Below are 13,162 nucleotides of genomic sequence, written 5' to 3' on the forward strand. Positions count from 1 at the left end.
AAAGCTTTCATACGTATTTACATGGAGTGTTTCAATTATTGCAATAGTTGACTAAGTTTATAGTCGTTGGAGAAGTTCTCCATTAAATAAGCTTTCGTTTGAGTATACGCAAGCCCCACTTTTAATCGACTCGTAGATGACGATGACCGGGTCCATTTTGACCCAGTCGGCTATAGTCATTATTACGGACGCCGCTTATGTATTTAATCTTTGATAATTAATTTCAATTAGTAGCTGTTTTATATTGGGAATAACAAGAGTACTATCTAGGACGAGTAGCTCGAAATGTATGTTTAAAAAAATGTTAACTAATGCATTAGAAATGTAAATTTGCGTAATATTCCGTAGTCCAATCATTAAAGAGTCAATTCCTGGTAAACTTCTTTCTCTTCGCTGATATTTAGTATCGAAATTAAGATGAAAATAGAACAAATGAATTAACAAATTCATAGTACATATTATGATGAATAATAAATTCGTTTTAATTAGATCGTTGTCAAAGCTACAAGTGGTAACAGAAATATTTTGCAAGAGCAAACTAATTGGAACGCTCGATGTATACATACAAAAACAACGGAAGAATATTCGCTGAACAATAAACAATTCATTTTCCAAATACAGCTATGGATTAATGGTTGGAATCGGTGCTGGTCTCACATTTCCACCAACGGTGTACATCGTGACAGCTTATTTCGAAAAATTGCGAGGAGTCGCAAATGGACTGTGCATTTCCGGCAGCGCGATTGGAACCATCGTTCTACCACCATTTTTGCAATACTTACTCGACTGTTTCGGATACAGGTAACTATGCTATTCTGTTACTATTACTCCACAGAATGTCCCAAAAAAATACTCGACTTTCTTGAAAGCGGCGGTTTCTGAGGTCATTTGAGGCGACATTTTCATTTGCAAAAATGTCCGCCTCGACGTTGTTACGGAGTTATTAATGAGAAACACAACAGCATGTCCATTGACAATGAGCGTAGCATTGGTGTCGCGTTGCGGTGAAGTCGCGAACAAGAGAAGAAGCAGAAGTTGCTTTAATTACTCATTTATTCAGCCGTAAATGACGTACGGTCAGGACAACGAACTGCACAGCTGATGGTAGATAGTAGGGATGTTCGGTCAAAGTCATCAACTTGTTAAAGTGATTAAAGTAAGAATCTAGCTTTTATTTTGCATAAAAATCAGCAGTCTAGAGAGAGAGACAATAATTAGTTCAAATGTGACTATTAAAAACACAAAAATTTTTTAAAGGGTTTAGGGAGGGAGGGCATTATGTGTGCCGAACGAGAGACGGGGTAGTCGAACAACAAACAGTTCACGAGAGGGACCGCAAAAAATCGTCTATCCTTTTAGAAAGTTTATTACGGGAGGTATAGGACAATAGTATTTTAACTCTTACTATGTTCTTGATAGAATGTTAATTCTATATTTTTAATGATTTTATTTAGTTGTGGCACCTGTTTTACGCTTTATCGTAAATAAATGCAATAAGTAATTTTATTTTTTAATGAGTAACTATGCTCATTTAATACAAAATTGGATGCCGAAAAATTGCTTAATTTACCATCTTATAATACTTAAAATTTTGAGGAATCTATGTAAACTTTTTAGGCCAAAATCGAGCATTTGGCTTACTGTGACCTTTTGTAATAGTTCCTTAAATATTCATGTTATTTTAATAATGGGCCATTTCAGGGGTGCTGTGCTAATAATGGGTGCAATTACACTAAATACATTAGTTTGCGCCTTGCTATACCATCCTGTGGAAGAACATATGATCGAAGTACCAGTGGAAGAAGGAATTGATAATGACGCGTTATCTATAGACGAACCAGCCCTTGATAAAAAGAAGGAGACAGGTAATTCGCCATGATTAAATGTCAAATTTTTAAATCTCTAATTTTCGTTTCAACTTCTCAACGTTACAGCAACCACTGTTGACAACGAAACTGAAACAAACGATGACAAGGTGCTCGACAAAGAAGAAAAACTCGAGAATGAAAGTTCACGAACAGTTGACGACTCTAAGGAAGATCAATGCTCAGAATGTAGAAACGAAAGCTCGCTCGAAGATAAAGAGAAAGAGGTGGAGAAGGAGAGCACGTTCAGTACTAACGACGAAAATTTCACCAAAGAGAAAGGAAGTGGTTTGAACTATGAAAATGCAAATGTGTTGAGACGTGAAAGCGCTATATCAGAGACCAGTGTTACGGACATCAAGAATGGAAGTCCAGGATTGAAGAGGTACTCGGAAATCATTATTAAAGATGAGAAGGGTCGCAAAAGTCCTAGGAAGAATTTGGGAGAATCATCGGAGAAGTCGGTATCGAAGGTATCGTTGTCCAAGGTAGAGGAACCGGAGAAATCAGAGAAATCAGAGAAATCACACTTCTTTGATTTAAGTGTACTTAAGGATCCAATTTATTTAGTAATTCTGATTTCAAATACTACCTCAGCGATCAGTAATACCAATTTTATGATCCTACTGCCTTCTTATGCTATATCTCAAGGTTTCGACAAGAATTCCTCTGCTTTGCTTCTGTCAGTGGTCTCTGTTTTCGACTTAGTTGGAAGAATCAGTGGCGCTTCATTGTCGGACATTAATTTTGTGCCAAAGTATTACTATTTTGTTGGTGGACTCGGATCTAGTGGACTAGCACTAGCGTTATTACCCATGGCAACCAGTTACGCCATGCTTTCATTCTTTTGTGGATTATTCGGACTGTCTTCTGGTATGTATATTGGTATCACGACAGTCATTCTGGCAGATATGCTCGGTACTGAAAAACTCAGCTCATCGTACGGTATATCATTATTTGTTAACGGAGTCCTTCAACTTGTCGGACCACCAGTATGCGGTGCCATATTCGAATCTGTAGGATCATACAAACCAATCTTTTTGGCTTTTGGTATCATACTTATCCTCGGCACTGCGCTATGGGCAGTCGTACCACTTATAAATAGAAAGAACAAGAAGGATATACAATCTGTATAACAACGTAATACCATTAGTATTATATTATGATATTTGTATACAAAATCTTAAGTGCCTTTACAAACTGTGAAGTATTTTAGGTTTCTCTAGTAATGGTATATGACAGTTGCCATCCGCATAAGAATTTATCATGGAAAATATTTAGTTCATTCTACTCATTTCTATTTTTATTTGTCGAACTATAAATTAGTCTGTTAGTTAAAGGTGTATAAAATAGCGCTCTAGAATATAATAGTACTATTTCACAAATAATGACATCACTGTTGTGAAAATGTATACATATACAATTACAATAACTACAATTCCATGTACATTAACAGTACTAAATAGTTTACAGTCTACTTATTAATATTAATAATCTATCTAGGAGAGAAATTATCTGAAGCAGATAACTGAAAGATATTATAATTACATTATTATTCTTATGCATAATAAGAATGAGAAAGAAACACTGCAATAACATTTAACGTTACGTACCAGTGATAGAATCTCCGCAACTTTTTAAATGGCGATTATTGTATTAAACACATTCCATAGAAAAAAAAATAAAATTACTTTTAAGGTAGATTTAATAATTAAAACACTAGTTAGGAATGCTGCAATGTGCAAACGTACGATTATTTTCGTAGAAATGGAAATTTATATAAAGTACTAAACCATTAAGACTTTACAGTTTAATATTATGAAATATGTATATATCCATATTAATGTAAGTTTTAAGAAACTCGCGATGCTTTTTTACCTAAAAATGTGCAATTTTCATTGAGTATAGATCTGACGAAAGTTTTGATACTCAAACATCAATTTCCTTTCACGTAAAACAATATTAACTACATTCTCCAGAAAACTATTTATAAATTCAAGTGATGTGTACACAACTTGTTCAATATGGGGTTTTTACTTAATTATATATATAATCTTACCATATCAGATATCATAATTCATCACATCCATATTACCATATCATTTGACAAAAACAATTTGAATTGAAAACCAATTAACGAAATTTTTTTCCTTCAAAAATAACTAACGTAAATGTTGATTTAGTATAAGAATAAAAATGACTTTGAAAACTTCGGAATTGTGCCAAAGTATTATCGCATGTAGTAGAAACATAATTCTCAGTAATTTCTTGGTGCTCTAAATCAATGACGTATTCATTTTGTTCATGTTTATTGTATGATCAAGAACAATTTTATGAGCTGTGTGAAATACTTTTAGTGTCATTGAAAGTGTTCGATATTAATTAATATACTGTACCGATCTTTGCAACCTATTGCAAGCCGGTGTCAATAAGACTATATATATACTTATAAAAAACTCTTAATGTAAGACTGATTTACTCAAAAGTTAAACTTACATTGAGATACTTTTTATATAGAAATTTATTAATAAGATCCTTTTTATACAATTATATCAAGATCTACAAAAGTAACCGCATACTTAGAAAGAAGTTATTTGTTATAAATTTTTTTCTTATATTTTGTATATCAATTTCCCGTATCGTCATTTATATCAATATACTTTTTTGATAACGAATGTATATATTTTTATACGTTTTATTGACATTAAAGAAATACGAATTATTTGTGTTGGGCAAATCTAATTGTCTTATACAGTATAGATTTATTATTATCTTTGAACATTTGAACAACTTGTGATCTTTAATATTTTCTCATTAAATATTAAATTTGACAAACTCGTTTGAAATTTCAATCATTGCACAATTTTGTGCTTCTACATATATTAGGTTTACATAAAAATTTAGGTAAATATAAGCACGAACACGTAGAATGTATATCTACATTTTATTTCAACTATTCGCATGGAGTAAGAAGATTTTTCAACCAATGAGAGTAACTTTGATTTGTTATTGATTAAAAAATAATAAATTATCAAAGCACCAGTAATGTAGATCTGTCGTAGTGTATGCTATCTTGTATTATACGAATACTCATATAAAATATACAATGTCTATCATCATTACATGTCATATTTCCATCACATATATTATATTATAGTTACTCGGACTATGTTACTTAAGTAACTTTAGACACACACATTAACTATATATTGATTACTATATTGATGATAATGATTTAGTATCATCAACTATCATAACTCGAATGTTCGCATATACGTCTAGGAGTTTTATGTTTAAATTTTAATTTATTCTTATGCATATATCGATTGATGTGCATAACAAAAAATCACTTTTATTTTGCATCCTTCGATGCAGTGTTTCAATCTTTTGTCATGAAAAGTTTTTCACAAGTTATTCTTTTTTCATTTCATTCGCATAAAAAGAGAAATCTTATGTAGAAAACTGTAAGATATTTTTGATGGAATTTTTTACTAGTAAATTATATATTATTCCTTCTACTCACATTGAGGAAAAGTAGTTGTAGCAAAATTAGTGAAATATTTAATCTATATATGTTAATATTGTTTTCTCTCTATCACATGACACCTATCCTCATAGAAAACTTATTATCTGAGACAAGCAATGATATTAATGATCTCTATTTTACAATAATAGTGTTATCATTTTAATAATTAGACATTCGCAGAAATCATACGTCTTTCTTTTAAAAAACATTCATCTACTTTACATTTATAAGTATTCAATTCTCAATTTTACTTACTCGTGAATATTTATATTTCTTTTTATAGACTGTATCCGTACGATCGATTAAGATTTTTTTTATGTTTAATTACGAGTTTGTAGATAAGAAGTAAAATTAAAATATAATTGAAATGAAGAATTATTGAATTACACATGTAGGTTTTTGTTACTTAGTTAATGAGGAAAAATATTATTCCTTTGCTTTGTTACATTCCTGACACTGTGAATATTTGCTCAATTTCATTTTCTTTTTAATTCTTGTCATAGTACGCTATATATTCTTCACATGTAAATTAAAGTGTATGAATAAAAACATGTGTGAAAACCAGAATTCAGTTCCCCTACAGATAGCCCAGAAACCACTACCTTGTAATTGCTCTGTTTATTTTAGTCGAATGTTACATTTTGTATGAACAGATCACAAACATAAGCAATTAAGCATCACAATGGTATGTAATTTAAAAGTGTATATTTAAAATAAAATGTATATAATTCTCATTATCACTTTTTGCGCATAATTAGTCTATGTACAGTAGAACAAATTATTCGTAAAACATCTTACTTAAAGGTTCGAGATGTCTTTGAATCTCCGATGAGAAAAGAATCGGGAACCGACGGTATACTAAGAAAGACAAATTGTGCTTCATGTAAATAGTATCAATGTACTTACTTCTGCAGAGGGATGCGAAAATCTAACAGTTAGTAAACAAACAGTGTTCCTCTTCGACATGCTCTAACAATGGAAATATAATTTGTGTTTTGGAATGATTCCCACGCCCGACAAAATTGATATTGTACTGGTTAGGAGATGGCTGTATCCCTTCGTCCGCTGAACGACACGATAGAACGAATACCTTTTACAGAAGTCTGAAATAATTGAACGAAAAGAATCATTTAATCATCATACAAGTTATAAGCACCTAAGTTCTTAGTTACTTCTTAGAAATAGAATGTTACGAACTTTTTGATCAATAATATTCGTTATTAATGAAGGTAGCAATACGTAAATTATAATGATAGCGATAACAGTTAACGACAATTGGGATATTGATGATTATGACGATAACGATGACGATATACACGAAGATGACCATGACCATTACGATGACGATGAAAACTATTATGACCACAATATCTTTTTGTTTGTCAGTTTGTCATCTTCTGATCGCATAAGTCAAAGCAGATTGGAAAATTACCACTGATTAGATCGTTTAGAATACACCAAGCACTCATGCTTGCGTAAAGACGGACTAGAAACAAAAAACTGTTATCTGCATGGGAATTGAAGATGTTAGAAGCATTGTAAACATCTACATTGTTGACAGAAATAAAGTTTGCTTCATGAACACCTGGAACACTAATCTTAATGAAATTATTTTTCTACTGTATGTGTATGCCGTAAATCGGTAAGAACGTAATTCATAAGGGTAAAAATACTAATGACCTACAAAATGATTAAGCGCATAGCATCAAAGTATAAGTATTATTGAATAAATATTTTAAAAAATCAAATAATGCGTTAAAAAACAGCAAAAAGTGTTCAGAAAGCATCAGTGAAAAATGATAGAAAAGATTGAAGAATCAATAAACATGTGCAATTTGTCTATAATATGTAAATTGGAAATTTAAAGTATGTGTAATTTGCATTGTATAATTAGTAATGTTTTAAAGGTGCTCAAAGTAGAAATGTGAGCCTAAGCATAAAGCAACATAAGTTCTGAAGTTCCACTAATCGCAAGCCGTAATTATTATTTTCCAATATATTGCAGTAAATATAAATTACCACAAACGTCCGTATTGTATGAATCGATAAAAATTTATGAAAAAAATGAAAACTGTACACTTTGGAAATCGGATAGCCAAGTTCAGGAGAAAGCAGCTAAGTGATACATACAATTTCAGTAGTAAAGCTGTGGTTAAAAGCCGAATTAACAAAATGTCGAAGAATGCCTGAAAGAAGAAAAATATATCGAGATAAAAAGATTGTTGTCTTTTTGCAGAAAAAATGTTTTACGAATATTTCAAATACATCAGATATTTTTTCTTTATAAAATAAATAAAATAGAAAAACATGAATTAAAGTAAAATAAACTGCAAAAACAATCCAAACACTGTAAATGAAAAGTGAATACAGGGGTACAATATACACGTGAATTAAAGACCTACATATCTATGTATATCGCTGCCCATTAGTATTATACATGGATTCAAATATGAGAATATTTTTCGAGTAAAGTAAAAACATTGCTAGAAAACTGAAAAGTGGGGAAGTATATATGTTAAATTGATAACAGAATATTACTAACGAGGAAAATAACAAAAAAAAGTAGTATCAGCAGCAATAACAGTAATAATACTAACAATTTGGTAACTAATGTTATGATAATGATGATGGTAATGATAATGGTAATGACGATGATGATAATGAGAGTAGAAACGTTAGATATGATGATGCCATATATGAAATAATAATTACAATTGTAATTATAACTATGAGAATGAATACTAAATGTTATAATTTCATTAGTTCGTGATATAACTTTTCACGTGTCAATGTATAATTTATAAATGTTATATTGACCTTTTTCTTCGAGCCATTGAGAAAGTCCTTATACATTTCCGACCGTAGATACCTCGAATAACTATCGCTTTTCATCAGGTGATAAACATGCGCCTAAAATTTAACAATAGTACGGAACAATTTCTTATTATTCGCTTCCCACTGTGTGGTCATTATCTTTATCTAAGTCTACTGCATTCAATTCGTTCATTCTAATTATCTTAATATTATTTTGCAACTTGTCTATCTGTCTAAGAAATCCATTTCTATTGTAACAAAAAGTTGTTGATTTAAACTTGTACCGCTGCTACGTCGAAGCACCATCGGTCAGGTTTCTGCATATTCTTCTTCGTTATTTCGTAAGACTGAGAATCAACGTTAATTGGACAACTAGCGTCTGGGCCCAAGTATTCATTCCAAATTTCATTTATTTTAGTTTGAATTTCTTTCTGGGGCAAAGTTTTCAATTCCTGAACAGCTTCCCAAAATCTGAGCATGATAATAAACATTTAATACTATTAATTTCAAATTACAAATAGAGGAGTACAAGGACAAGTTGGGGTTGCAGTGTAACACAGAGCTAATATTTATTTCTCGAAAGAAATATTATCACTTTTCTAAAAATGATCAAATAAAAGAAATATGTTAAGCTTGTACTATGGTTGCTCAGAAAATTGATTTTCGTGTATATTGCCAGGACATTCTGACACCATTCTAGCATTATTTATGTAAATACTACAAGTGTGCAAGAATCCGAAAATGTCAGGTATCCGATGGCCGGGACGAGTCGGGTTCTCGATAATTTCAGGATTCTCGAATATAGCGGTATTCCCAAAAATATTCAAGAATCCTCAAAATTTCAAAGATCCGTCCCGACCCGACATTTTTAGTTTCTTGTACATCTGTAAAATAAACACCCATCTTACCTTCTCTTTACCTAATAATTGGTCTAGTAAGATCGCCGTTTACTTACTTCAAATTTTCTCCACTGAATTCCTTATCTAAAAACCTCGTGAACTGGTCTCTACCAACAGGGTCTTGCAATAGCTCTTGAAGGCTGAAAGCCCACCTCTTTACTCTTCTTGTTGATACTTCTTTCCTATTAAAAAAGAAGGTAATGTAGTCTATTATTTCACAAGAAACAAAGTGACATAATGATGACACAAAAATGTACGTACGCTAATTTTTCTTGTTCCCACATTTCAGGACTATCTGATACCCATGGATTTGTGAATTCAGGTTGTGTAAAAAAGGGATCGTATTCTACATATTGCTCGAAATATCCAATGAGACTAAAATAATGAAAGTAAGTACATTTTGCAGACAAGTTATACAAATAATGTCCAGTTTCATATTTTAAAATTTACTTACGCCTCTGATACTTTTGATACTTTCGTATTTAGTCGATCTAATATACTGTTCAATACTTCAATCTCTTTACGCAATGTTTCTACTGATCGTGTCTCTTTTGATCCTGGTTGTGAAGATTCTGAAGTTGATTTACAACTACGACATGCTTTTTTAATATCTAGTTCTGTCGTGTTCACACATCCAGGCTGAAATACATAACAATAATTCGGTAAATAAATCTCAGGTTGTAGATAATATAAGACTACAGCTGTAACGAGCACTATAAAATGAAACAGATGAGCATAAAATAGTCACCATTGGTCTATACACATCCCAGAAAGCTCTTTCTTGACTGTCCAACACTTTGCGTTCGAGTTTATCTCTTTTTTTGTCAACTTTACTTTGCGCTTCTGCCTGCATAAAAATGAACTCCCATTTTCGTGAAAATATTTTTTGTAATTTGGCCAAATTCTCAGCCTCGTAATCTGCTAATTCTAAACGTGTTTTATTCTGCATTGTTCTCTTGCACAAATAAACAGCTGTAACATTTAAATTCAAGCATTAAGATGTTTTTCAAGAGAAACTTAGTTTTTTCATCTTTCTCCGAAACTGATTACAGACAAAAAGGCCATACCATAATCTGTATTTTCTGGTTCCCAACAATTTGATGGCCAAAAATATGGTGTTTGAAATCTGTAAAACGTATTATCGTTTCTAACAGTAAGGCAGTGGTCGTCGATAGGGAAAAAATATCCGTGAGATGCCATTAGATGTGCCACGTGAAGAGCTTCTGTAATATTTATATCAGAATCATTTGAGTTTGTCACAATTTTGTCACAACTTTAGATGCCGTGGATAAAATAAATATAATGATTTAAAAGGTTTTTCATCAATTAGTGATGATAAAAAATTTCAGTAACTAACAAGACTATTATACAAGCTGGTCACGCTATTAATAGTCAGTGTTTTTCTTGCAGATAATAAATATTAGGAAAGAAATGGAAGAGTACAAAGAAGTACTGTTTTTTGTAAGTAACGTAATGGTGTGTGTAGTTATTTTTTGTTTGTCGTAGTTTTTTAAAAATGAAAGTAACCTTCTCAATTTTTTAAATGGAATTTTCTGCAAGGTCAGAAATAAAAAAATTGACTGCATTTGTTTTATCGACGATTGTTTTTAACATTTCAGTAATACCTTGGTCATCTATAGCCATAGTCTTCATCATCCATGATATTAAATCTGTACCTGTGTGTGGTAACAAGTTTAAAACATTAATAATTCGACGAGTATTGAAATTGTTTAAAATTTATTATTTTCAGCACATTTTACCCGTAAAAACCGAAGGTGTTTTTGTCATAAAGCTCTTCACTGTTTTCACTGGAACACCTGATACTTCATCTGACATTTTTTCTACAATAGCTTCCATCTGAAAAGCGAAGATGAATGAAAGTGCTTAACGAAATACTAAACATAAACTAATTGATTATGTCCAATGTATTATTTATAATGTAATAATAACTTACTTTCTGGAATACAAGGTAATTGGGTGTATCTTCGGCACACGAGGCAGTGATGTGATATGTAAGACTACTCTGATATTTGTCAATTGTCTCTCCATTCTGATTATTACACTGATTTCTTTGATTATCTCTATGCCTTTGTCGTTCAGTTGTTCCACTAATATCACTGCTTTCACCAGCTTTTCGGCAACATGCCGATTTTTCAGAATTCATCGTTACCATGTCCACTCTGTAAACAATCATTTTAAAAAACAATTCTTTAAACTATGCCGAATATGAAATTAGTGTCATGTATGCATTGCATTCAAAAATAGAATTAGCAATATGTTTTTCATTTGTTAAGATATACCACAAAATAATACAACACAATAAAACAATATAAAAGTATAAACTATATAAATTTTGCAAATCTTTTTCAATAACGCAGTTCATCACAATTTGAAGCATATATAACAAGGTTTGAATTACAAAAATGTTATAAATATTCATGTTATAAAACTTTGCTAGTTTGTACAAACTTTTGCAATAAAATTTGTACGAGAAATCCTATAATACTTACCCAAAAAAAGTTTAATTTCCCATGACACAAACCAAAGGCAGGTGTCTATTGTACATCATATTCATCAGGCAATAATTCTTAATAAATGAATTGTTCATTGTACTAAATGCATCCCAAGTTTACGTTGAAATTAATCTGCACAGTAACAAAGGATTATTAAACGAAATTGACATATAAATCAACCGTATATTGTTGTTTAACATTATTATAATGACACCGTTTAATAACGCGATTCGAACTATGGTAAATATTTGTAACAAATTTTCAAGCATAAATTGGTATGAATGCCACTTATAACTTGTATTGTAGCTGAACGTAAACACAAAACAATGAAATGAGTTACCGTCTTTTCAGAAGGAATTCCGTGTCATTGAAGCGAATGAAACCACTCATCCATTTCCGTTTTGTCGGGCAAATTGTCGAAGTGATACAGTAATCACATCCTCTATCACAAGATAGTAATCTGTATAATATTCCTCCTGTGATTACTTTTAAAATACGTGTTTTATTTTGGATAGAATCTAAGTCGAAAATCTCTGCTTTTCATTAGATGATCAATATTCCTAAAATTGCAAAGAGCAAACACTCGATACCTGTAGATTGTGGTCGAAGAAGTAAAGTTGATCTCGAATGTGTTTGCTCGGTGGTCAATCAAGAATCGTGGAAATTTAAATGACAAACAAACCTGCGACAAATTGTTTTTAATAACTGCAATAAAAAATAGTTATATTCGCCAGATACAATCCTGCGTATATCTGAAACGCGACTGCGCGATTCCGCGCTGATATTCACCCTCCAGTTTTCTATAGCCTTGTTAATCCGCGCACAGTATAGATATCTTAAACATTTTTTTTATTACTTATAACATACGAGCATATTCAAATAACAATTTTAAAACAGACACCGAAGATTACCACGATGAAAACCATAATTATTTTAGCACCAACGTAATAATTAATAAGCAACTTGAAAAATATTAGGTCTGGGTTAGGTTCTATAGAAACTGGATATAAGTATATATAGAACTATGAGTATATTTATTGTAGTTTCAAGTCCTAATATTTACAATATTACAAAAATAATGTACTGGAGCTGATAGAAAACTAAAAAATGTATAAATTGATAACGTCATTGTTTTAATATATTTTGCATCTACTCTTTAAAAGAATGTAATATGAATTGTAGACATTTCTTTAATTTCAAATAGTTCTCGAATAAAAGGAATAGTCATTTTTTTATATTAATGGGTATACTTACGTTTTTTAGTGATAATATTTAAAAAATATATATAATATCGTAGGGGACAAATAAAAGTGAATAAAATGAAAAAGCTCCATGAAATTTTCCATAAGACTTAAAAACAGATGTATATACAATCATCGGTATAATACAAATTCAAAATAAAATTTAAAAATATGAATAAATTAACTATATTGAACAAAAAATATAGTAACGCATAATATATGTACAATGTGTTAGAAAATTAAAAGGTCAAGACTCTTTTAAATAGAAATATATTTAATATATACACATATAATATGTATAATT

General features: G+C 31.0%; 2 protein-coding genes across 7 annotated transcripts in view; one reads left to right on the plus strand and one right to left on the minus strand.

Annotated features, from left to right (window-relative positions):
- Positions 1–11,285, plus strand: part of LOC143217637 (monocarboxylate transporter 12) — a 32,509-nt gene extending 21,224 nt beyond the window's left edge. Inside the window, exons 4-6 of the mRNA XM_076442136.1 lie at positions 622–801; positions 1,702–1,865; positions 1,935–11,285. Of these exons, the coding sequence (XP_076298251.1) occupies positions 622–801; positions 1,702–1,865; positions 1,935–3,001 (1,411 nt within the window). The 3' untranslated portion in view covers positions 3,002–11,285. The remainder of the gene's footprint in view (positions 1–621; positions 802–1,701; positions 1,866–1,934) is intronic.
- Positions 2,168–12,382, minus strand: Rsg7 (regulator of G-protein signaling 7). Of its 6 annotated transcripts, XR_013010877.1 has the most exons (16): positions 11,958–12,382; positions 11,615–11,749; positions 11,059–11,284; positions 10,865–10,961; positions 10,730–10,780; positions 10,172–10,327; positions 9,853–10,076; positions 9,559–9,743; positions 9,366–9,479; positions 9,161–9,286; positions 8,490–8,676; positions 8,209–8,301; positions 7,522–7,577; positions 6,589–6,877; positions 6,298–6,494; positions 2,168–2,879 (listed from the first exon to the last, which is right to left on the minus strand). XR_013010877.1 is itself a non-coding variant. In XM_076442142.1 (14 exons), the coding sequence occupies exons 3-14, from the start codon at positions 11,275–11,277 to the stop codon at positions 6,485–6,487; spliced, it is 1,518 nt and encodes a 505-aa protein (XP_076298257.1). In that variant the 5' UTR covers positions 11,278–11,284; positions 11,615–11,749; positions 11,958–12,382; the 3' UTR covers positions 6,080–6,484. The 6 variants fall into 6 exon arrangements, 3 of the variants coding, with proteins under 3 accessions (XP_076298257.1, XP_076298256.1, XP_076298259.1); XR_013010876.1 differs by lacking the exon at positions 2,168–2,879 and having other exon boundaries at positions 6,080–6,494; XM_076442142.1 differs by lacking the exons at positions 2,168–2,879; positions 6,589–6,877 and having other exon boundaries at positions 6,080–6,494.
- Positions 12,383–13,162: the final 780 nt, after the last annotated feature.

The sequence above is a fragment of the Lasioglossum baleicum genome, chromosome 17 (assembly GCF_051020765.1).
Source record: "Lasioglossum baleicum chromosome 17, iyLasBale1, whole genome shotgun sequence".
In the NCBI taxonomy this organism is placed as follows: domain Eukaryota; kingdom Metazoa; phylum Arthropoda; class Insecta; order Hymenoptera; family Halictidae; genus Lasioglossum; species Lasioglossum baleicum.

Coding starts and splice junctions, on each gene's coding strand:
- Rsg7 (XM_076442142.1), bottom strand. CDS start 11,277: ATGGTAACGATGAATTCTGAAAAATCGGCATGTTGCCGAAAAGCTGGT. Junction 10,962..11,058: donor ATTACCTTGTATTCCAGAAA/GTAAGTTATTAT, acceptor TTCGCTTTTCAG/ATGGAAGCTATTGTAGAAAA. Junction 7,578..8,208: donor TCAATGGCTCGAAGAAAAAG/GTCAATATAACA, acceptor TTCTTCTTTCAG/GCATTCTTCGACATTTTGTT.